General features: G+C 41.6%; 1 protein-coding gene across 2 annotated transcripts in view; it reads left to right on the forward strand.

The window, feature by feature from the left end:
* Nucleotides 1-25,205, forward strand: part of LOC137346813 (clathrin heavy chain 1) — a 120,176-nt gene that overhangs the window by 90,652 nt on the left and 4,319 nt on the right. Inside the window, exons 20-32 of one of the 2 annotated variants that reach the window (XM_068010703.1) lie at nt 4,013-4,158; nt 5,096-5,279; nt 5,359-5,551; nt 5,769-5,926; nt 6,528-6,692; nt 7,055-7,162; nt 7,520-7,687; nt 7,764-7,913; nt 8,652-8,783; nt 11,631-11,741; nt 12,091-12,261; nt 14,465-14,686; nt 17,214-17,234. In XM_068010703.1, the coding sequence (XP_067866804.1) occupies nt 4,013-4,158; nt 5,096-5,279; nt 5,359-5,551; nt 5,769-5,926; nt 6,528-6,692; nt 7,055-7,162; nt 7,520-7,687; nt 7,764-7,913; nt 8,652-8,783; nt 11,631-11,741; nt 12,091-12,261; nt 14,465-14,686; nt 17,214-17,234 (1,929 nt within the window). The remainder of the gene's footprint in view (nt 1-4,012; nt 4,159-5,095; nt 5,280-5,358; nt 5,552-5,768; nt 5,927-6,527; nt 6,693-7,054; nt 7,163-7,519; nt 7,688-7,763; nt 7,914-8,651; nt 8,784-11,630; nt 11,742-12,090; nt 12,262-14,464; nt 14,687-17,213; nt 17,235-25,205) is intronic. The other variant, XM_068010704.1, reaches the window with a different exon arrangement.

Here is a 25,205-nt window from a genome sequence, read left to right on the forward strand (position 1 = left end):
TCACTCCAATAAATTTGGTTAAACATGATTTCCCTTTCACAAAACTGACCCTGCCTGATTGCCTTGAAATTTTTCTAAATGCCCTGCTATAACGTCCTTTAATAGCTTCTAACATTTTCCCTATGACAGATTGTTAAGCCAACTGGCCTGTAGTTTCCTGCTTTGTCTCCCTTTTTTGAATAAAGGAGTTACATTGGCTATTTTCCAATCAAATGGAAAATTCCCAAATCTAGAATTCTGGAAAATGAAACCAACACATCAACTACCCCTCTAGCCACTTAAGACCCTTGAATAAAGTCTATCAGGACCCAGGGACTTATCAGCCTGTCGCTCCAACCATTTGCTCAGTACCACTTCACTGGTTGTAATTTTCTCCCCTCCCTTCCATTCCCTGATTTACGACTATTTTTGGAATTTTATTTGCATCAATCTTTGCATTAGATGATAAAGTACCTGTCAATTCATCTGCCATCACCTTTTATTGTCCCTTAATTCCCCACACTCCCTTTCTATAGGACCAATCTTCACTTAAGACTTTAAGCATCTACAGAAACTTGCTATCTGCTTATTTCTAGCCAGCTTTCTCTTGCTCTAATCTTAGTCATTGCTGCTTATACTCTGTCCAATCTTCTGACCTGCCATCCATCTTTGTGCAATTGTATGCATTTTCTTGAAGCTTGATGCTGTCTAATGTTTTTTAGTTAACCATGGATGGTGGCTCCTTCCTTTGGAACATTTCATTCTCATTGGAATGTATCTATTCTGTGTTGAAATATCCTTAAATGTCTGCCACTGCATCTCTGTGTATTGATCTATCCCTTGACCTACTTTGCCAGTTCACTTTTGCTAGCTCTGCTTTCATTCCCTCCATAATTGCCCTTATTTAATTTTAAAATTCTAGGCTTAGACCCACTCTTCTCTCCCTCAAACTGAAGTAAAATTAAAATCATCGCTGCTGCCTAGGGGCACCTTCAGAGGTCATGAATTAATCCTATCTTGTACAATACCAGGTCTAGTATAGCCTGCTCTCTGGCTCCAGAATGTGCTGTTCTAAAACTATATCTAACATTCTGTGAACTCATCTAGGCTACCTTTGCCCATCTGATTTTTCTAGTATATATGTAGATTAAATTCCCCCATGATTGATTACCACTACATTTTCTAACCAGTTCCCATTTTTTTAATACCCAGTATGGTTACTGTTGGGTGGCATGTACACCACTCCCACAGGTGACTTCTTGCCTTTTATCATTTCTCATCTTGACCCAAACTGCTTTTTGCATCCTGGTTTCCTGAACTTGGGTCATCCCCACCCTGTGTGCTCATGCTAATACCATTAATACAACCACCCCTCCCTTTTCCTAGCTTCCTGTCCTTCCTAAATGTCATGTACCCTTCAATATTCAGGTCCCAATCTGTCCTGTAGCCATGTCTCTAATGGCTATCATACTTATTTCTATTTGTGATTTTCAGTTCATCTGTTTCAAATGCTATGTGCATTCAGATAGTCTTAGTGTCTTTTCATTTTTATAACCTGCATTTTCTGCTGATTCCTTACTTTGACAGGAAGGAAGAGACACAGTACAAGTCTGTCTGTTTTAGCATTTCCCATATTACCTTTCCTGCCTTGTCTCCTTTGATTTACCACATCTTCCCAAATTTGATCCCTTGCCCCAGCTGTTTTTGGTTTGAAACCCTCTATTCCCCTTGTTTTGCAACTCACGAGAACACCAGACCCAGCACTGTTCAATTGTAGACAGTACCAATGGTACAGCTCCCATTTCAGTACTGGTGCCAATGCTCTACAAACTAGAACCCACGACTACTAACTGGTCTTTGAGCCATGCATTCATTTCTCTAATCTCTTCCCTACTCCAATTTGCAAATGGCTCTGGTAATAATCCAGAGATTGTTTGTTTGTTTTTGAGGTTCTGCTTAATTTGGTGCCTAGCTCCTCATGCTAAGCTATGCAGAACCTCTTTCCTTGTCCTACCTATGTCGTTAGTATCTACATGGTCTGATGACTAGATCCTTCCCCATCCCACTAAGTCCCTCGCCAACCCTGGCAGTGTTCAGGCAACCCAGCCTTCTGGACTCTCTTTGCTGCAGAGAATAGTGTCAATCCCCCTCACTATTCCCTACTAACACTATCATTTTCCTTCCCCCTGACTTGAATGGCTTCCTGTACCATGTCCGCCTGCTCATTCACACTAAAGCCCTTGCTCTTGTCCATACAAGCTGCAAGAACCTTTTTCTACTTCAATTGCAAGGACTGAGGCTCCTCTACTTCCACCTTCCCAGATCCCCCTTACCTGCCTGACTTGCAGTCATACACCCTCCTGTCCTTGATCACTGACCAAAACACATGACCCTATCCGAAGGGTGTGATTGCCCTCTGGGACAAAGTGTCCAGTTAACTTTTCCCCTCTCTACTGCGTCAGTGTCTGCAGCTCTGCCTCCACCTTGAGTCAAAACTGAAGCTGCAGACATTTAGTACAGATGTGGTTGCCATGGATTGCTGTGGCATCCAGGAGCTCCCACATGCTGCAGCTGTGACACATCTGTCCTATGTTAATTTGGATATCTTTTTCTTGTTCCCCTCACTTACCAAACTCTCTTCACACTCTGTCCTCCAGCAGCACTCATGCAGACAAGCAGCAGAGTCCCCTGAATTTATACTCTTTGAAAACAATGTTCTCTTTGCTAGAGCTCGAACTAGTTTAAGTTAGCTACTTCTACTAAGAGCTTGTATACCCCTGTTTAAAACTGTAAAACCTAACTTGCCTCTTAACTTGCAGTAATTTCAGTTAATTGCTAACTTAAACAAAACAAACTAGACTAGAGATTAACTCTTAAAATCCACTCCCTTCACTCTGTCCTCCAGCAGCACTTGGTGCAGACCTGACTGGCAAACTCGAGTATAATCTGGAATTACATCAATAATTGAAGGTTACTGTTTAGAAATACACCCATCTCTAAACTAATTGAGCTAAATAGTAGAACAAGTCAAAGTTGTGAAAAATTAACTTTTAGAATTTAACAAATGAGTGGTTGGTTAATTATGGGAGTGGAGAACAAACTAGATTGTGATCATTTAATTCATTGTCTCTGTACTGAAGTTGAATTCCTGTTTTATGTTTCCATTGAAGTTCTGAAGTGCAGGTGTTGCGCAGCTAGTGGAGATCTTCATGTAAATCTGCCCAACTTTTATTTAAGGCCACTATATGAGAAGTTATGGTTTGTCTTCCTTGATGGTCTTAGTAAATTTAGATCTGCAATGGGAATTTTGGTTATAAAACCATACTGATTTTCTAGAATTGTTTGAGGATAGAGCACATAAGTGAAATCACAAGTGACTATGACTAGATTGGACTTTGTCTTCAGAAATGTGCCAGTGCTTGAGCTGTCTTAAATGAAGTGTTAAAGACCATGGTGCAAGGGATGTAGCTTAAGGCAAAGACCAGAATGTCATCTGAAACCTGAGTCTGATTTTTATTTTTTTTCTCCTGTAACTATTAAAAGGATTCTGTGATGCATATGTGTAAAAGGGTAGCATGCAATCCTTGGCACCACTTTGCACTCAAAACTGCCATAGCAAGCTAGATTCCATATTTTTATGGATGGTAAATATTGACTGGCTTTCTTGGCCCTTGCGCCCAAAACACTAATTGCTGTTAAGGGTGCAGGAGAAACCATGCAACTGGTTTTGCAGTAGTGTTTTAAACTTTAGCTATAAGTCCTTTTCCCTTTTTTTCCTAAAACTAACTGTTCCATTTTAAGATTTAGTCCACACTTAGGCTGTCTACTATATCTACTTGGGAAGGTCCGAGCTATTGGAATTTTCATTCCCTTGCTATAAAAGCACCTAATCTTGTACCTACAGTTGCTTCCATCTGACTAAGGCACTCTTTTGAGCTATTTTTGATTTGTGTAAAATAGGCATGCTTTTAAGAATAGACTTTTGGAAATCTGACGTGTATTGTATTGAAGTTCAAATTTCATTTTTCCCCAGGTTGTACAGACAGCTCTATCAGAAACTCAGGATCCTGAGGAGGTTTCTGTTACTGTAAAGGCTTTCATGACTGCTGACCTTCCAAATGAACTAATTGAACTATTAGAAAAAATTGTCCTGGACAATTCTGTCTTCAGTGAGCACAGGTAGAACATGTTTTTTTTTAACATTGCCTAACAGTAAACAACAACCACCTTTGCAAACTGATATTGGGATTTGTAACTTGGTCTGTTAAAGTTGCTGGTCTTTCCACTGGAACCATGCCTCTATTTAAAAAAAAAAGTGCCACTAAATCCAGTTTTTGCAATAAAGACCCTTTTGCTGGCAGCTGAATTTAACAACTTGAGATCTATTTTAATCCACAATCTCAACCTGGACCCTATTTCCTCTTTGGCCTAGTATGCTTGGTTTCACCAGGTGTACTAGCTGGGTTGTGGAGGCTGCATATGGGCACTATTGGTATTGGGAGCCCTACCACCTTTTGTCAATGGAATTTGTTCAGGGCAGGCAGCCTATTGGAACCCAATGTGCAGATAGCAGTGTCTGAAGGACACTGGATCTTTGGTTGCTTTTGATCTTCTGAACTTACAAAAGCAACTGAACAGTGGTAGATTTGGCAGAAACATTTTCATATTAATGGAATAGTAATATCCAACTGTTAATCTTCTCTTTCAATAGAATTAAGTTCATAATTTTCTAATGTAATTCTGTGGGTCAGGCAAGTCCCTGAATATATCTGGTTGTTTCTAGTTTGTACTATATTGGTGAAACTCTATCTAGTTGGTCTTAATGACTGATTTTTATCTCCATCTTAACTCAGTGGCACTCTGATTATCCTGCAGCCCTTGTAAATATTTGCCTTTTTGAATAAAGGCACAGCTGGGCTTATCTCGTTTCTCCCATTTTGGAAAATCAAAAGGGTCCCCTATGAATCCTCAAGGATGAGGTTCAGGGGAGCAATTGGTGCCTATGAAGCCACATTTCGGCAATCTCTTTTGGTATTCAATAGTGCAATTCTGTCTACTCAAACGCTCTTAATTATATACCAAAATCCTGCAACTTGCTTCCCCCTCTCCAACCTAGAAATCTGCAGAACCTGCTGATCCTCACTGCTATCAAAGCTGATCGTACCCGTGTGATGGAGTACATCAATCGTCTGGACAACTATGATGCACCTGACATTGCCAACATTGCCATTAGTAATGAACTCTTTGAAGAGGCATTTGCCATCTTCAGGAAGTTTGATGTGAACACATCTGCAGTGCAGGTGAGATGTGAAATACTGTTGCAAATCTTGGCACCTTTTATAATTAAGTACATTGTTTAATTGCACTGTACTTTTATAGGTGTTAATTGAACACATTGGAAATCTGGATCGTGCATATGAATTTGCTGAAAGATGCAATGAGCCTGCAGTTTGGAGCCAACTTGCTAAAGCCCAGCTTCAAAAAGAGATGGTTAAAGAGGCCATTGATTCCTACATCAAGGCAGATGATCCTTCGTCCTACATGGAGGTTGTAGAAGCAGCCAACAAAAGTGGTAACTGTTTCCAAGTGCAATGTTTTCAAACCACTGCTCTTCGCCTGAGCTCTTGGGTACTTCTTAGATTGCAGATTCTTACTGAGTTGTCTTGTGCACTTCCTTGTATTTATTACAAAACAGTTGAAAAGTTTATTCAATTCTGCATTAATGGGTAGAGGGTAATGTGAGCAGACTGATTGCCCCTGCTTATTGTCTTGAGTTCTGTTCAATTCAGGTAACTGGGAGGACCTTGTTAAGTACCTGCAGATGGCCAGGAAGAAGGCCCGTGAGTCCTATGTGGAGACGGAACTTATTTTTGCATTGGCAAAAACCAACCGCTTGGCAGAGCTGGAGGAGTTCATTAATGGTCCAAACAATGCTCACATACAACAAGTAAGTGCTTTCTCTAGAGTAGACTTGACCTCTTAAATTATTCTCTAACAACTGACTTGCAGTAAAGTTATGATAATGACATGTGAATCCAGGTTTGAAATTGAAATGAAAATCATTGTGTAGTTGCTAGAGAATTCTGGGAATAGAAACTCCAAGCAGTGATCTGATCCCTTTCTAACTCTATGCTGCAGCCAGTTGTAGTACTGAGCTTGGCAGTGATCTAGTAACTCTTCAATTAGGAATTGACTGTGATCTTTGATTTGTATAGGTCAGATACTTGCTGCCTTGACTATCTACCATTTGAAACATTTTGACTTCAAACCTCCAGTTTAACTTCTTGGTGACAGAATGTAGGTTTCCTTTTTTGTACTTGGTTTGAGTATTTAAAAAGCCAGGTGAAAGGATAGGAACTTGAGAAATTAAGCTGTTGGGAAAGTTTAATTGTACACTTTCAGAAATGCTAGGTGTACTTGCAGGATCTAAACACTACTTTGACATGGTTGAATTTATTGAAGTGGGACTGGATGTCCGTGGTATTTAGTATTCCAGCTAATCGGTATTGTATTAGCTCTGTTTATACTATAAACCTTTCATTTCACAGGTTGGTGACCGCTGCTATGATGATCACATGTATGAAGCTGCTAAGCTGCTGTATAACAATGTCTCCAACTTTGGCCGCTTGGCATCAACCCTGGTTCATCTTGGGGAATATCAGGCTGCAGTGGATGGTGCACGCAAAGCGAACAGCACTCGTACTTGGAAAGAGGTAAAAAAAAAAATTTATTATGCTGCTACCTTTAAAGTCCCTTTTTCTAACTTGTACTTGATCACTTGAAATTAAATTCAAATGCAAAATGGTGAGAATAATGCCCTGCTATAATCCCAGTAATAGTATAGAATCACTTCAACTTAATGGTAGGAAAGTTTAGAACTGAATCTGATACCAGTTCAGTTTATAAAGTGGTAAAATTTTGAAAACCTCAGACTTCAAAGTATAAAAACTAGAATGCAGTTTGTTAACTTGTTTAGAAAATGGCAAATCCAAGTACCTAGAAGTGATTTTAATTGAAGTTTGAATCTCCTTTCCATTACTTGTTAACTCTTTTTTTTTTTCCTGCTGGCTTTCAGGTGTGCTTTGCCTGTGTTGAGGGAAAGGAATTCCGTCTAGCTCAGATGTGTGGCCTCCATATTGTTGTACATGCTGATGAACTAGAGGAACTTATTAACTACTACCAGGTACTGCCTGAAATAACCAGGAAATGTCTCATCAGATCGCCACTAGATTTATTCTTTTGGTTATGTAGTTATTTAATGCTGAAAAGCATGTTGGCTTTGTGTGATCAGTTGCAAAGTATGTTTTCCCTGCTGACATTGAACCTCATGAAAATTTGTGTAGAAAACTGCTTATTGCATATTTCATTGCTTTTCTATATGCATAGGTAGGAATTTATGTACTATTTTCAAAAGGTACAACTGATCACACCAGTCTCAGTAAAACTGTCCAAATAGGTTGCTGACCTTGTGGCACATGGATTAAACTTGTTCTGTGCTTGCTGTGAGCACACTAGCTACACAAATGTATCCTGTTCACAGGACCGTGGTTACTTTGAGGAACTCATCACCATGTTGGAGGCAGCTCTTGGTCTGGAACGTGCTCATATGGGAATGTTTACTGAACTGGCTATTCTATACTCCAAATACAAACCACAGAAGATGAGGGAACACTTGGAGCTCTTCTGGTCCAGAGTCAACATTCCCAAGGTAATCAAAATTTTACTTTGTTTCAGTATGATAACTGTGTATTTTCAATATTTACTAACTGGCTGTAATTGCATAGGTTCTGAGAGCTGCTGAGCAGGCTCACCTTTGGGCTGAACTCGTCTTCCTGTATGATAAGTATGAAGAATATGACAATGCCATCATTACCATGATGAATCACCCAACAGATGCATGGAAGGAGGGACAGTTCAAGGACATAATCACCAAGGTAAAATTCAACAATTAGTTGCAATTCAGAATTATCCACTCGAAGTCAAGGGCAAGTCTAGTGTGGGCTATTCACTTAGAATCTGAGACTAATCTAATGGAGCTGACTTCAAGTGCAGCTGTTAAACCAAAAGAAAACCTATTTTTCTTGAGCAAGCCTCTTTGGTACTAGGGAATAGTTATTTCCATTTATGCCCTTTTCCAAAATAAGTTTAAATGCACTTTTCCTAAACCTAATCTAGTCAATAATTGTCACATTGGGATGTACCCCAAAGCAGTGGCTTTGAAATGTTCAAAAACAATTTTTTTTTTTTTTTTTTTGTGTCCTTGGGATGTGGGCATCTCTGGCAAGGTGCTCTGCCTTTATTGCCCTTGAAGGTAAGTCAACAAATGCACAAAAGGGCAGTCTGGTGGTGTGACTAAATCTGACCAAGAATCTTCTGCAGAAAGCTGCAATAGTGTGTAGAGGGTTTTGGTGCATCACAGTGGAACAAGCAAGAGAAACAATGAATCTTTTTGTAAAAGTGCCACCCAGTGGCTGGAGGAAGGTCTGTCTAAGCCGTGGCAGAAAAATGAGAACTTGCAGACATTAAGGGAAGTGTATAAACCCTGGGAATTTGATTCCAATCTTGCTGTAGATTAGTTTCAAACAGCTTTCTAAAGCTTGCTATTTCAGCATTATGCTGAAGCTCAAGGTATTAAAACTCTTGTAATTGCCTTTAATCAATTCATTTCTCAGGTGGCCAATGTGGAGCTCTATTATAAAGCAACGCAATTCTACTTGGAGTTTAAGCCTTTGTTACTGAACGACCTGCTCATGGTGCTGTCCCCTCGTCTGGATCATACACGTGCTGTGAACTACTTTACTAAGGTACTTGCTGCAACATTGTTCAGTTCATTACTAGAATGCCAGTACAAATAAAATTGACCATCTACTAGAAAAGTTGTTGCTTTAGTTATACTAATTGAATCATAAGAACATTTTTCTGTCAGTAGTTGAGCACCCTTCCCACAGCCAAGAAAATGGAATGCAAAAGCAAAATACTGCCATGCTGAACCAGCTAGTTTGCATCACTTTCTGCATTTGCATTACTGGCTGAGATGAAGCTGGGTGTTTTTGAAATGGAAGTTGGCAGCATTGCTAGATGTCAGTGTAAAATGTAGTCCATTGTATACCTTAATTCCCCTAGTGCAGTCACTTTTTGGGTACAGTTCCACAGCTGTTGTACCTCACTTGTGAGCCTAGGCAAGTGACATCAGGTGGCTTGATCATTGGGGTATCCTACCAAGTCTGGTCCTGCCCCCTCCATTGTCGATTCCCTCATCTTCCATAAGGGGCAAAAATTCTTGTTCACTTTATCATTTCTGATCCAAGAATGCTGCTTGGGTTGGAGCACCCCAACTGCCCACCCAGTTGATAACAGCTATTTTGGTGCATATCTGCAATTGAACTTGAGGGAACTTGTGCCTGGAGTTGGAGGAGGTCCTTAATGAATACTTTGCTTCAATATTCACTAGTGAGAGGGACCTTGTCGTTTGTGAGGACAGCGTGAAACAGGCTGATATGCTCGAACAGATTGATGTGAAGGAGGATGTGCTGGAAATTTTGAAAGACCTGAGGATAGATAAATCCCCGGGACCAGACGGGCTATACCCAAGGTTATTACGGGAAGCGAGGGAAGAGATTGCCGCGCCTTTGGCGATGATCTTTGTGTCCTCACTGTCCACTGGAGTAGTACCAGATGATTGAAGGGTGGCAAATGTTCCCCTGTTCAAGAAAGGGAATAGGGATAACCCTGGGAGTTACAGACCAGTCAGTCTTGCGTCGGTGGTGGGCAAATTATTGGAGAGGATTGGGAGACACAGGATTTATGATTATTTGGAAAAGCATAATTTGATTAGAGATGGTCAGCATGGCTTTGTGAGGGGCAGGTCATGCCTCACAAGCCTTATTGAATTCTTTGAGGATGTGACAAAACACATTGAAGGAAGAACAGTGGATGTGGTGTATATGGATTTTAGCAAGGCGTTTGATAAGGTTCCCCATGGTAGGCTCATTCAGAAAGTAAGGAGGCATGGGATACAGGGAAATTTGGCTGTCTGGATACAGAATTGGCTGGCCCATAGAAGACAGGGTGGTAGTAGATGGAAAGTATTCAGCCTGGAGCTCTGTGACCAGTGGTGTTCTGCAGGGATCTGTTCTGGGACCTCTGCTCTGTGATTTTTATAAATGACTTGGATGAGGAAGTGGAAGGCTGGGTTAGTAAGTTTGCAGATGAGACTAAGGTTGCTGGAGTTGTGGATAGTGTGGAGGGCTGTTGTAGGTTGCAACGGGACATTGACAGGATGCAGAGCTGGGCTGAGAAGTGGCAGATGGAGTTCAACCTGGAAAAGTGTGAGGTGATTCATTTTGAAAGGTCGAATTTGAATGCAGAATACAGGCTTAAAGACAGAATTCTTGGCAGTGTGGAGGAACAGTGGGATCTTGGGGTCCACGTCCATAGATTCCTCAAAGTTGCCACCCAAGTTGATAGGGTTGTTAAGAAGGCGTATGGTGTGTTGGCTTTCATTAACGGGGATTGAGTTTAAGAGCTGCGAGGTTATGCTGCAGCTCTAAGGCCCTAGTTTGACCACACTTGGAATATTGTGTTCAGTTCTGGTCGCCTCATTATAGGAAGGAAATGGAAGCTTTAGAGGATGCAGAGGAGATTTACCAGGATGCTGCCTGGACTGGAGGGCATGTCTTAAAGATTGAGGGAGCTAGGGCTTTTCTCATTGGAGCGAAGAAGGATGAGAGGTGACTTGATAGAGGGGTACAAGATGATAGGCATAGAGTGGATAGCCAGAGACTTTTTCCCAGGGCGGAAAGGGCTATCACCAGGGGGCATAATTTTAAGGTGATTGGAGGAAGGTTTACGGGAGATGTCAGAGGTAGGTTCTTTACACAGAGGGTGCGTGGAATGCACTGCCAGCGGTGGTGGTAGAAGCCGATACATTAGGGACATTTAAGCAACTCTTGGATAGGTACATGGATGATAGTAGAATGAAGGGTATGTAGGTAGTTTGATCTTAGAGTAGGTTAAAGGGTCGGCACAACATTGTGAGCCGGAGGGGCTGTGCTGTGCTGTACTGTTCTATGTTCTATATGAATGTGGGATTTCCTGGTCTTGGTTTATCTACATGGTATGTGAACTTGTGTAAAACAGTAAAACAGTGGGGGATTTATGGGTTAAATTGCTGATTATATTAAGTTTCCTGTTTTGCCTGTAGCACTGGATAGAATATAATGTAGGTAGCAGAAACTTGGGTGAAATTAAGGTGCAGCAAAAGTGATATCCAGAACATTAATGAAAGTATGAGTTTAAATGTGCTCTGTTTTTAAAGGTAGATCCTTCAGACTGTACAATTATGTATTGGCTTTGATCAAAAAAGTTGTCAAACATGAACAATTGTATCCCACTTCATAACATTACCACAGACCAGTTGACTCTTGTATACTGGAAGCCCCTTGCAGCTGATCTGCCAGTAAGTTGGATCTGAATTAATGTTCCACTGAGTCTTCAGATTTTTTCAAATTTTAATCTAGTATTACATTTGTCCATTAGAGCCTCTGCCACCTGTACTGTGGGTGGTAGAAAATCACTTTGAATTGGTCAACTTGGATGCCCCCTGTGCTATAACAATTGATTCTGAGCTTGTCTTGATTTTTCTTTTTCAGGTGAAGCAGCTGAATCTGGTTAAGCCCTACCTGCGTTCTGTACAAAGCAACAACAACAAGTCTGTGAATGAATCACTGAATAATCTCTTCATCCAAGAGGAGGACTACCAGGTGGGTGAGATGCAATCAGGTGGTCACAAAACAAGCATTTATTGCCAGTTTACTGCCCCATTTATACCACTGTTTCACTTGGCTGGATAACTGGATAAAATGAGCAGATTGAGCTTTTATGGCCTAGAAAGGTAGCTGAAAAGCAAGTTAACATGCAACAAATTCTAACAAACCTGTAAATGTGGGAATTCCCGAAATGTCCAGCTTCATCTTGGGTGTGGATGGAATTGGTCCTGTCAGTTCAATTATTGTGACAGTTATGTAGAAGGCTGCGAATAGCCTTTTTGTAGAAGAGATGCATTTATCTGTCCGGTTATATTGAGTTACAGAAATGTCCTTTCACCCTTAGGCTCTTCGCACATCCATAGATGCATACGACAACTTTGATAATATCTCCCTGGCTCAGCGGCTTGAGAAACATGAGCTGATTGAGTTCCGACGAATTGGTGCATATCTGTTTAAGGGTAACAACCGTTGGAAGCAGAGTGTGGAGCTATGCAAGAAGGATAGGCTGTACAAAGTAAGATATCTTTACCTGTCCTTTTGTGTTCAGTTCACCTAGTGAAAGGGAGTTGCCAAGATTGCTTTTCTCATGGAGTTATGAGCTCAAAACAAGCCTAGATGGGCTTCCTTTGCATATTTAAATATCTGGGGTGCCGGTATGCACTAGACCTGATGGAGGCATCAGCCTTTATCAAAGCAGTCAAGACTCTTATTCACCTTGCCCTATATGATTGGAATGCAGTAAAGATTTAAATGGTTCATGCCTTCAGTCACTTTTTTTTTCTTGTAGCCTTTGCAGGTCCTATTAAACTTGTAAGTTAGCACTATCCTCATTTGAAAAGGTTGCTAACACTTTTGCATTAAATCTAATGCTGAAATTTTGGAATCTGTCTTCTGGAAATCTTAACCATAGAAAAGTTATGGCAGAGGCTATTCAGCCCATTGTGCATGCCAGTTGAAAAACCTAGCCATCCAACCTTACAGGTTACAGCATTTCAGGTTCAGATCCAGGTACCTTTTTTTTAAATGAGTTGAGGGTTTCTGCCTCCACTATCTAGGCAGCAAATTCCAGACACCCACCACCCTCCGGGTGAAAGTTTCTCATGTCCCTTCTAATCCTTCTACCAATCATCTTAAATCTGTGCCCCCAATAATTGACACCTCTGCTCGGAAATGGGACCTTCCTGTCTGCTCTATCTAGGCACCGTATAATTTTGTACACAATGAAATCACTCTTGCAGCCTCCTCAAGGAAAACCACTCAAGCCTATCCAATCTTTCCTCATAACTGCAATTTTCAAGCCCTGGTAACATCTTTGAAAATCTCTGCACTCCAGAGCAATTATGTCTTTCCTGTAATGTGATGACCAGAACTGTACACAATACTCCAGCTGTGGCCTAACTAGTGTTTTTATACAGTTCCAGCATTACATCCCTGCTTTTGTATTCTATACCTCTTCCAAGAAAAAGCATTCCATATGCCACCATCACTTTATCTACCTGACCTGCCAACTTCAGGGACCTGTGGACATGCACTCCAAGGCCTCGCTACTTCTATGCCTCTCAATATTCTCCTGTTTATTGTCTTCCCTTGCTTTGTTTGCCCTCTCCAAATGCGTTACCTTGCACTTCAGATTGAATTCCATTTGCCACTTTTCTGCCCACTCAACCAAACCATTGATATCATTCTTGTGTATAGCTATCCTGTTCGCTACCAACTACATGGCCAATTTTTGTCATCTGCAAATTTCCCAATCATGTTTCCTGCGCATATACCACAAACAGCAAGGGACCCAACACCTGAACCCTATGGAAAGCCACTGGAAACCTGCTTCCATTTGCAAAAACATCTGTCAACCATTACCCTTTTGTCACTGAACCAATTTTGGATCCAACTGTCCATATTCCCTTGTATCCCATGAGCTTTTGCTTTTCTGACCAGTCTACCATGTGGGACCTTGTCAAATGCCTTACTAAAATCAGTGTACACAATATCCACTGCACTACCCTAATCAATCCTCGTTACTTCCTCCAAAATTCAATTAAGTTAGTAAGCTATGACCTTCCCTTGACAAATCCATGCTGACTATCCCTGATCTTGAAAGAGCCTGATGCTTGTAATCTGTCACTGTTTGAAGCCCTGTTTCTAATATCAGAACCAAATCCTAAATCTAGTACTGGAGACTGCAAATGCAACACCAGATTTGATCAAAGATAAAGTATTTTCAGTTACTGTAAAAATCAGTGTGCAATGAATGAAATGGCAGAGGGTCACTTGAGGCACCTAGGATGTGTGGACAATGTACCGAAGTATTTAAAACATGTACTTGGCTACACATCCCAGCACTGGCTTCAGGCAACTGTGGTTTTGTAATGCAGTTTTCAGACCCCACTTGTTTCTGGGCACCATACCAGTAGCTAGTCTGACAATGAAATGGAGAGGGTCCACAGGAGCACAACAGATACTTGCAGTAGTCCTCCTATATGAAGATAAATGTCAATTGAACTTTTTATAATAAAAAAAAACCCTAGTTACTGTTTCTCCATAGCTCACCCTTGTATATAGAATAACTTTTTTGTATACATTCATTGGGTGCAAATCTTTGCAGAAATGGCTTATTTAAAACAAACTTACGGAGCCATTGTTTGAGTATAGCTAGTCAGTAGGATTACTTGTATATAATACAGCACTCCAAGTTAATGGACACTTTTTTTTTTCAGGATGCAATGCAATATGCATCGGAGTCCAAGGATACTGAGCTAGCAGAGGAACTCCTGCAATGGTTCCTTGAGGATGGAAAGAATGAGTGCTTTGCTTCCTGTCTGTTTACTTGTTATGACCTGCTGCGGCCTGATGTTGTGCTTGAGCTCTCTTGGAGGCACAACATTATGGATTTCTCCATGCCATACTTCATCCAGGTGATGAGGGAGTATCTCTCAAAGGTATGTAACAGCATACTGAAGTGAACTTGAAGGCGATCTGTGTAGCTGCAAGGAGCATCCCAGCTTGAGTGATTCTACTGTCTGAAAGATACTTGTAAAAGCTACATGGATACTGCAAAGTTGTCAGTAGCTTCTTTACTGTGGAGTTTCAACATATAAGTGTACAGTACACAAGCACAAATAGACCTGACTGGTAGTTCAAGAAGGCAAGTGTATTTTGATATTCAGAAGTAACTTCAGATGGATGAGTTTGCTGTTTATCACTTCAATCAAATGGTTGGAAGATCAAGTTTAGACTAGCAGGCCTAGTAAAATTCCTGAAGCTTATTGCCTTCAGCTAATCAACTGATTAGTCCACTTTAAAAATTGAACACTAGTTCTGGCCCTCATGTTCCCTATTTTTTTTTCTCCTAACCTCTCATCTCCCCAGTTGCCTTAGTGTTGTAAATCTTGTCTGTTTCCTCCAACCATTGACTCTAGGTGGGACGAGCTTAGGAAAGCTCTTGGCTAGAAACCAGCATCCATTTTGACAGCCTAGACTTTGACCTGGATGCATCACAGATGTGAACAGGCCAATATGCCAAGTGATGGACTATAGAGTATTTACTCAATTACCTAATGCATAACCCTCTAACCCTTTTCATTTAACTTGAATAAGTATTTAAGATCAACCATAAATTATTGTAATCTGGCTAGCACTCTAGGTTTTGAATGGCTAGAAAAAATCCATTGTCTTGTCTCAATTTAAACCCTTTGCAATGTATTGCTGTGCAGACTCCTTTTTTATATACTTTTTAAAAAAAAAAAAAATCCAAAGACTTCCAATCGCTACAGGATTGCTGATGTACCATCTTGGTTTTTATTAGAATCTTTGTGCTGGCTGTTAATGTTCACTGGACTAGGTCTCGTGTTCTGCAACTCCATAATGCTGTTGTAAATAAACAATGCCATGCTGTTTTGGTGATGGATCCAGTGACCACCGGGCATTCACTTGTGCTACGTTTAAACTGCTGACGTATCACTTTGGAGACTCATCAGACTTTTAATGTTTTGCATACAGAACTAAACCTGTTCAAGAAAGTTTGCTACTAGGGCCCCTGTTTGACAATTTATGGTCGTCCTATTTTTCCTGTCCTCGGTACTTTGAACAAAGTGTGCTGATGTAACACTCCCTGCTCTTAAGGGGTAAAATTTTTACTTGGCAATGTTGAACTAAATTTGACCAGCTCAACTAATGATTCTGCTCTGTCTTCCTGAATGTCTTGTCATAATTTATTCTGTTTTGGGATGTGACCAGAATTATGCTCTAGTCCTAGAGGGTTCTGTTAGTGACATTCCTGTAAACGTTCAACTTTAGTTAAGCAGAAGGGCTAATTTCTCATGTTCAACTAGTGTCTGGAATGGGAGGTGGTTTAAGTGAGTTGCCTCAAGCTTTGATTTGAGATTTCAGAATTGCTGACTGTTCTAGAAATGTTAGTAAATGTTCCCATGAGCATGTGATTGTGAGCATTCTCTAGACCTTGCTGTAAACCTGGTTTGAGTAGCAATTCTTTAGTTGAAACGCATCTGCTGAAGTTGCTGATGGACAGCCACCTCAGTTTCTTGCGAACAGACCTTTTTTTTTAACCAGTTCCTGTACCTACACCTGCAGCACTACTTTATACTGTAATGCCTTGTCTAACAACCTTGCATTCCTGGGCCACACTTTGTGCAGAGTTATGATCCTTTATGCTTGCAGGCTTATTTAGATATGTTTTTTTCCTGGACCTGTTGCAAGTTATTTTTGCTTGAAGATGAATGGCATAATAAAATTAAGTTTAGAATCCAGTTCAGCTTAGTGCAGCCAGATTGGAGGAGTGTAATTAAATTCCATGTTGCCAAGGGCTGGCCAGCTGCCTTGTAAGCTACCATGGCAAGTAATGGCTATAATTGCTATGGACTGCACTCGGTGTGTTTCCCATGCTGGGCATTAGGCTGAGCAGGTATTGCTTTCTGCTCCACACTGAGACTTGCTTAGTTTTGTCCCTTTATTGCGTACACATCTTAAATGTGTAGTCAATTCTTTCACAGTCCGTTCATATGACTTGTGTCTGGAGAAATTAGCTGTTTTGGGGAAATAGCAAATTCAGATGTGAACATTCAAGAGTAGTCAGTACAATCTCTAAAATACAAGTATGGGGCACTGAAGACTTGGAAACTGCAGTTTTTTAAATTGTGAAGTCTGACATTAGCTGTTCTTACTTCAGTAAGACATAATATCCAAGCTGCTTCATGCCATAATTTGAGTTACTTTTCTCTGTTTTATTCTGCCAGTGTTCATCTGTATATTTGGTGTCCTTCATGACATTTTGTGGTACACAAATGCTGCTATTTACTGTGTTCTCCCTCCCTTCTATCTCCCCTCCCTGCTCCCAGGTTTTCCTTCCTTGACTTTTTGCTCCTTGTTTTGCTGTTTTTTCTACCTGCTTTTATTGTGCTAGACATGGAGTTTGGATTCTAAGCTGCTACCCTCTGAATTCCCTTGCAGGTTGATGAAATAAAGAAAAAGGTGAAAGTTGACTCATTTTCCATCTTTAGTTCTGGAGACTGAAACTCAGGAAATCTGCATGAATTGTTTCCTTCCCATCTTACACTGCTGCTTTTTAATTCCACTAGATTCACTGCAAATCCCTCTGAGCTGAGTTAGAGCAGTTGAAGTGTTTAGTGAGGACCTTTGCAGTGACCTGTTTAAGTCACTCGCAGGAATTGGCAGGTGGCCATATAGTGACTGGTTCACAATCCCTGCCTTTCAGTTTAAAACTGGCATTTTTACTTTTTTTTTTAATTTTGAAAACTCTACTGTGGTATTCTACTAATGAGTATATTGAATATTGTTGCAAGATGCAGTCTTTTCAGGGGATTGTGAACCAGCTTATGAACTAGTTCTGTTAATACTTTCTGATGGACATGAGGCAGTTTGAGGGTTTTCATGATGGGACCTGTTTCCCACCCTGTTTCTCTGAAGTTGGTCCCTGTGGCGCCTCATTGATGCTCCAAATGCTAGTTTTTTGCCAAGTGGTGTAAGGATAGAAGAGCCCTTCATCTTTGGTGCTCTTTGCATTCAGGTCTAATGTCCAAGCTTGTAGAAGTTTCCCCCCCCCCCATTTCAATGAGGTAAAGCCAGAAATCACTGGAATTTTGGATCAAGGGGTTTTTAAACTTGTGCCACAGCCATGTGGCTCCACTGGGACTTCAGGGCAAATGGGCAGCAGTGTGTTGTGGGTACAGCCATTCAATAGCCCCCTCCCAGCCACTGTGTGCATGAAAAACTGGTAACTGAACTGCAGTGTTTAACAACTGAGCATGTGCAACTCCATTTGCAAGGGAATCGCATTAGAGGCCATGAAGCATCACTGCTTGGTTAAGTGTGCTTTCAAAGAGCCTGTTTGGCAGAACCATCTCCAGCCTTTTTTTTTCTGCTTCAGTACTTTTGCCTCTTTCATGCACACAAATGCTAAAATGAAACATCAGCATGTTTTTCTTGATCAAAACTGCAGTTTATGGAAAAGCCTTTGTGCTGCAGTTCCTGTTCTGTCTTTTCAACTAACTGCTATTAACAAGGGGGTATGTAAAGAATTTTAAGCTGAGTTCCATGCAGATCAGTTTAAAACGCACTTTGATTTTATGCAACACTTTTGCACCAATTCCACAATGGGTTAATGCTTGGAGTTCTGCTTCCTCCGGCCTAGTTTTAGTGGTGGACCTAGTTGGAATGGTAAAAAAAAAAACTCTTTGGGCAAGGCATTGCATTGCCCAATAAAGTTTCATTTTTAGGGTAAATATTGTACTTTGGTCACTCTTGCAGCTAAAGTTACTGAATCCCTTTTAAAAGACATCGGTATCCTATTAAGTCTTTAAATTCCTTAAATTTTGTGAGCTGGTGAATAGTCCAGAAATATGTCCTAGATATCATGCGCTCAACATGCCCAATCATTTTAGTTCCTTCTGATATTAGCATGTGGAGACAAATGCACCATGGTAATGCTGGCCTCACCGAGAGAGTTGCCTAGTGAAGATTAGGTTTCCTCCACATTAGGACAGGCGTTTAGTGGCTAACATTAATTTTGGTTTGTCTTCAGAGGTCACTCAGAGTAGTGAAGAAAGGGAGTGTAATTTGAAGGGACACTTGATTCTTAGTGAAAGTACATGCACTTTAATGTTTTACTGTTACATGATTTCCCCATGCCCCATAATCAAAAGGTAAAGCTTTTTAAATACACTTGCTTAATTTCATTTAAACTAATGTAGTTTACAATTGTGGAAACTGAGCAGGAAGGATTGCTATATTTTTAATGGTGTTTCCTGAATCGAATACTTGCATATCCTAAGATACAGGCCAAAGGTTCCATCTTAAACTACTCAGATGTGTATTATAAACCATAATTTATTCCATTGTATCTTCAATGTATAAGCTGTTGTCTTGGAAACCACTTAATGAAAATTGGGAAATAATTCACAAAGCTCTAATCCAGGTCTAGTTTTGCAGTAATACCAAAGTGGCTTTCTGAAAAAACTAACTTTTTCAGAAAGTGGACTGTTTCCTCCAAACTAAAAGCCCACGTTTCCTTCCTGCCAGTCTGTTCCTGTTTTTTTCCAAAAATATACTTTTGATGTATTTATAAACTTAAATTTGACATTTCAGAGTGCAAGAGATCTGATTCCTCCTATACAGAACATGAGGTACCTCACAACTCCGGCCATTCCATTTTATATGCAGTGTACATTTGCATTACATAGCAAAGCCATTTTGGTGCATACAGCCAGAGGGATTTTTCATGGGTTTCAGCCCTTCAGTCCGCTATGGTAGGAGGGCCTTACTCAGTGGCCTTTCCCTGTTGAGCCTTTGCAGTGGCTGCCCAGCCTTGGTGCATCCCTCAGCACGTAGTTCTGAAGCTTGGAATGTGCCAGTCTGCAACATTCAGTTGTGGACACCTCTTGCACTGGAAGACTGGAAAGTTTCCAGCAGACCAAAGAGCATCTTTCACTGAATTGCTCCTCCAGCAGCAGTTGATTATCTTGGTGTGCATCTCCGGGAACAACCTGTAGAGCACAGACTCCAGTGTTACAGCTGCTTGGGATGAATGTTGACAAAAACCACTGCATCTCTTTCCACACCTACTTTGCAAAGGCACATTCCAGAACGAGGTGGGCAACTGTCTCTTCCCCACCACTGCCACCTTGAGGGCAACATGTGGAGGCAGAGAGATTCTCTGCAGGAACAATCTGGGAGGACCCTTCTCAAAAGCTAAGCTACGTCTGTGCTTGTTTGAAAGTTTTGGTGATTCATTCTGCCAAATGACTTTGGCAGTCTGCTCGGGGCACCATCTGACCGGCTCCTCCATCTCCTTTTTCCTGCAGTTCCTTGAACATTTCCATACAGACCACTGCCTGATGGACTTGTGGTCCAAGGTGTTTCTCTGAACTAATCTTTTCACTAAGGAGTGGTCCAACTCAAATGGAGTGTTCCATGGCAATGTTGCCAGACCCATCCTTTGCAACACCATGGACAGAGAACTTCATGTAGTGACGTTTGATTGTGTACTGGGGTTTTCCGTTCAGCTTGATGCAGCTGCGTGTAAAGGCAGCCATTAGGATGAGGGTGACGTTTGGTAGATCTTTTTTCCCTCGCCCTTATCCAAAGGTTTGAACATGTCCCTGCAGACAGTCCATTTTTGATCTCCAGATAAAGTGGAAGATGGCTCAGGTAATAGCCATGACATGGGAATGGGGCACAGGCCAGACCTGCACCACTGTAGTAATGAGTGCATCGCACCTGACCAGGTTCCTATCTGCAATGGAGAGAACATTGCTCCCATATACCCAGTTTGTTTTACCCTGGCTACACTCCTTCCTGTTTTTGGTGCATGTCCTAGCCCCTTGGAACCACATCTCCAGGACCTTCAGGTAGCCTGACCTGACTCTGAAGGAACAAAGGATCAGTTGACTCAGTTCCCAAAGAACATGGCCTCACTCCTGAGGCCAATTTGAACTGGTTTGCAGGCTGAGCATCCACAAAGGACAGTGGATCTGAGCAGAAAACAGCAACATCGTCCACGTATAGGGAAGCTTTCGCATGAACACCTCTCCCTAGGATTCTCACCCCACTAATGCTTCTATCTTTCCTGATGGATTGGCAAAAGGCTCGATGCAGCAAACCAGACAGGAGAGAGGACAGCCCTGTCTGACTCCAGCTTTGGTCAGAAAGCTTTCCAATTCCTGCCTGCCCATTGATTTAAGGCTGTGCTACTGATTTGTGTAGAGCAGTCAGATCCAGTAGCAGATTCCCTCCAAACCCCATTTTGGAGAACATGTCCATGTAGGTGAGATCCAATCAAACCTTCTGGTCCAAGCTGATGAGGCAGGTGTCCACCCCCTGTCCTGCACATAGCCTTGTGCTACTCAGGGATGCAATCGACTATCCAAGAACTTTCTGCCAGATACGGTATATGGCTGATCGGAGTGAATCACAACTCCAGAGCAGACTTGAGTGACTGCTGATGACTTTGGACAGAATCTTTTGTCCACATTCAGCAGTGAGATGGGCTGCTGATTTCTGCCCTCCTCCCCCTTCCACTCGTAGATGAAGGTGATGCCTTTCCTCATGGATTCTGGCATGCTGCCGGCCAGAAGTATACTTTTGTGCACTTACAGCAGATCTGGGCTGATCCAGTCCTTGTCGAATACAACTCTACTGGGAGTTTTACTCTCCTCGAAGGACCTGACAGCCTTTGTCAGCTCAGCCAGAGTTAGCAGTTTGTCTATACATGCCTGCTTACCGTCTCCTAAGACCTCTGATGGATAACTGGAAGAACTGGGAGGCCATGCTGACAGTGGAACTGTTCCTGGTAGGCTGTTGAAGATGGTGTAACTCAGCCTCTGCTTGAAAAGCAACCTTGTACTTCATGGCTTTTCGTCATGTAATTTACCAAAAAAGGTTTACAGCTTGTTTAATTGACTCATTCTTTGCAATTAAATGAGTGAAATCTTCCTTCCAAAATGGTCAGTATTTGTTGAATATTGCACCACTAGAGATGTGTAAGTATGTTTTGGAACCTCCATTTTATGCCTTTTGATTCTATTGAGTTGTCCATTCTAACAAGTGACCAGTACTGGTGGGGTCAATTTCAGAATTTTAATCTGCACACCAAACAAGTCAGCCCCATTTCTAGGACATCCACTAACCTTTAGCTCTAAACAGTTTTAAACCTGCCAGTTGTAAGAAAAGCAGTGGAAATTGAAGACAACTGCTATCCTGTTAGTTTCTCCCATTTGAATGAACTTGATTCTTCTAGTTACATTTGCTTTGCATCCCTAAAAGATCAGGTGTAGGCCATTTGACCCCTTTGTGCCTGTTCCACCATTCAGTAAGATCATAGCTGATTGTGACCTCTGCCTACTTTCCCACCTACCCCAATACCCTTTGATGCCATTGTTTGTCAAGAATTTATCTACCTCTGCCTTTAAGTGTTTAATGATCCTGCCTCCATTGCCCTCTGGGGAAGGGTTCCAAAGACTTGCAACCCTCAATTTCTCCATCTTAAATGGGTGACCCTTTTTTGTTAAATTATCCTTGTTCTAGTCTCTCCCACAAGGGGAAACGTCCTTTCAGCATCCACCCTGTCAAGTCCCCTCAGGATCTTTCAAATAAGATCACCTTGCATTCTTGACTCCAATGGATGCAGACCCAACCTGTCCTCGAAGATAGCTACCCCCTCGCAATCCCAGGTATCAGTCGAGTTAACTTTCCCTGCACTGCCTCTAACACACCTATATCAAAAAACAAAGAACAGTACAGCACAGGAACAGGCCATTTGGCCCTCCAAGCCTGCTCCGATCTTGATGCCTGCCTAAACTGAAACCTTCTGCACTTCTGGGGACTGTATCCCTCTATTCCCATCCTATTCATGTATTTGTCAAGATGCCTCTTACACGTCATTATCATACCTGCTTCCACCACCTCTCCTGGCAGCAAGTTCCAGGCACTCACCACCCTCTGTGTAAAGAACTTGCCTCGCACATCCCCTCTAAACTTTGCCCCTCTCACCTTAAACCTATGCCCCCTAGTAACTGACTCTTCCACCCTGGGAAAAAGCTTCTGACTATCCACTTTGTCCATGCCGCTTATAACTTTGTAAACCTCTATCATGTCGCCCCTCCACCTCCGTCGTTCCAGTGAAAGAGTTTATCCAACTGCTCCTCAATGCTAATGCCCTCCAGACCAGGCAACATCCTGGTAAACCTCTTCTGTACCCTCTCCAAAGCCTCCACGTCCTTCTGGTAGTGTGGCGACCAGAATTGCACGCAGTATTGTAAGTGTGGCCTAACTAAGGTTCTGTACAGCTGCAGCATGACTTGCCAATTTATATACTCTATGCCCCAGCTGATGAAGGCAAGCATGCCTTCTTGACTACCTTTATCCACCTGCATTGCTACTTTCAGTGACCTGTGGACCTGTACGCCCAGATCTCTGCCTGTCAATACTCCTAAGGGTTCTGCCATTTACTGTATACTTTCCACCTGCAATAGTCCTTCCAAAATGCATTACCTCACATTTGTCCAGATTAAACTCCATCTGCCATTTCTCTGCCCAAGTCTCCAACTGATCTATATCCTGCTGTCTCCTCTATCATTTCTCAGGACCAAAGCTCTACACAGTATTCCAAATGTGGTCTCACCAATACCCTATGTAATTGTAGCAGAACATCCCTACTTTTATATTCTATTTCCTTTTTGCAATAAACAATCTTCCATTTGCCTTCCTAATCACTTGCTGCATCTGCATACCAACCTTTCTTGATTTATGTACCAGACATCCAGGTCTCTGTACCTCAGTTCTGCAATCCCTGTTTAAATAATATGCTGCTTCGCTATTCTTCCTGCCATTGTACTCCATTTGCCAAATCTTTGTCCACTCAACCTATCTATATTCCTTTGCAGGCTCCTGTCCACTTCGCAATTTGCTCTCCTACCTGTCACCAGCAAATTTAGCTACCATATATTCAATCCCTTCATTCATTTGTCATTGATATAGATTGTAAATAGTTGAGGCCCCAGCACAGATTCCTGCAGCACTCCACTAGTTGCAGCTTGCCAACCTGAAGAAGACCCATTTATCCCTACTCCTTGCTTTGTTAGCCAAATCATCCCAAATAGAAACTTGATGTCTGACTTTATTGGCATTGAAGGTGCATAAAGTACTCTACCTGTTGGTATTCTGTTCTCCAGGTTTAGTGACCATGTTGAATCTGATTTTGGTCTTGGTAACTCAGTAAATGGTCTGAATACAGTGGAACTTTCAAATACTTGGGCAAGAATGTTTATGCAGTTAGTGTTTTAACTCCCAAATGCCAAAGTGTACTTGTAGCACAAATACAAATTTTTGGGGGAATTATTAGGTTTTTAACTAATGGTATTTACAGTCCCAAGGTTTGAGTAGAAAATTGTCCGCCTTTAAAATTGTTGTAGAGCTAAAGTCTACAGGCTGAGTTAGAGGTTTTCAGGGTACATGGCTTTTATTATTGGTTGACAAAGGGGGGCAGACTTTAATGCTTTCCACATGGGGCTAGTGTGATTTTTTTTTTTCCACGAGTAGAATCTCTTCAGATAAAATACAATGCTGCAGGGAAAGATGAGGTTGCTTCAGTTTAGCATTAGACAGGATAAACAGTCACTTAGTTTGTTCAAACTGCTGCTATAATCCCTGTAGTTTTGACCCATGCCTCTGCATCATTTGATTAAGCTTGTTCTGGATCTGCCTCTTGGCTAATTTCTCTGCATACCTCCAACTAATAGTAATATCTATTTAATATTAACAAGCATGGGGAAAGGAGACCATTCAATGGATAAAGTCCAAGGTGCAAATGTTGCATGCAACAGTTAATCAGCACTTCTGTTTCCTGTAGCAATCTAAGCGCTCCTTTTTACTAACTGCTTAAGGCTTTGCATAGGTATATTTTTGGAATCTTTATCATCTTTAACACTGCTTTGAACATTTTAAGGATTAAACAACTCATTTTATGTCTCAACTGGTGAAAGGGAGTTGATAGTAAGGTCTTAAGTTCAATCTCCAGTCTGAGTTGGCTGCTCTCCAGAGCAGCAGGAGCACTACTGTTGATCTTTGGCCTCCTCACTGGGAGGCCATCAAAAAGGGCACTTGCTCCTGATGCTGTCCATTGAGCCCTATTGGAAACATGTGGGCCTCAGAATGGTGATTTGCTGTAACAACAGCACTTGCTGTTGAGCTTCTATCTGAATGATCTTTTATTTCATGGAATGTGAGCATCACTGGCTGGCTAGGCCAGCTTTTATTGTCCATCCCTAATTGCCCTTGAACTGCCACTAGTTCATGTGGTGTAGGTACACCCACAGTGCTGTTGGGAGGGAGTTCTAGGATTTTGACCCAGTGACAGTGAAGGCACAGCAATCTAGTTCAAGTCAGGATGGTGTGGCTTGGAGGGGAACTTGCAGGTGGTCCCATGCA

Source organism: Heterodontus francisci, chromosome 30 (genome assembly GCF_036365525.1).
Source record: "Heterodontus francisci isolate sHetFra1 chromosome 30, sHetFra1.hap1, whole genome shotgun sequence".
NCBI lineage: Eukaryota > Metazoa > Chordata > Chondrichthyes > Heterodontiformes > Heterodontidae > Heterodontus > Heterodontus francisci.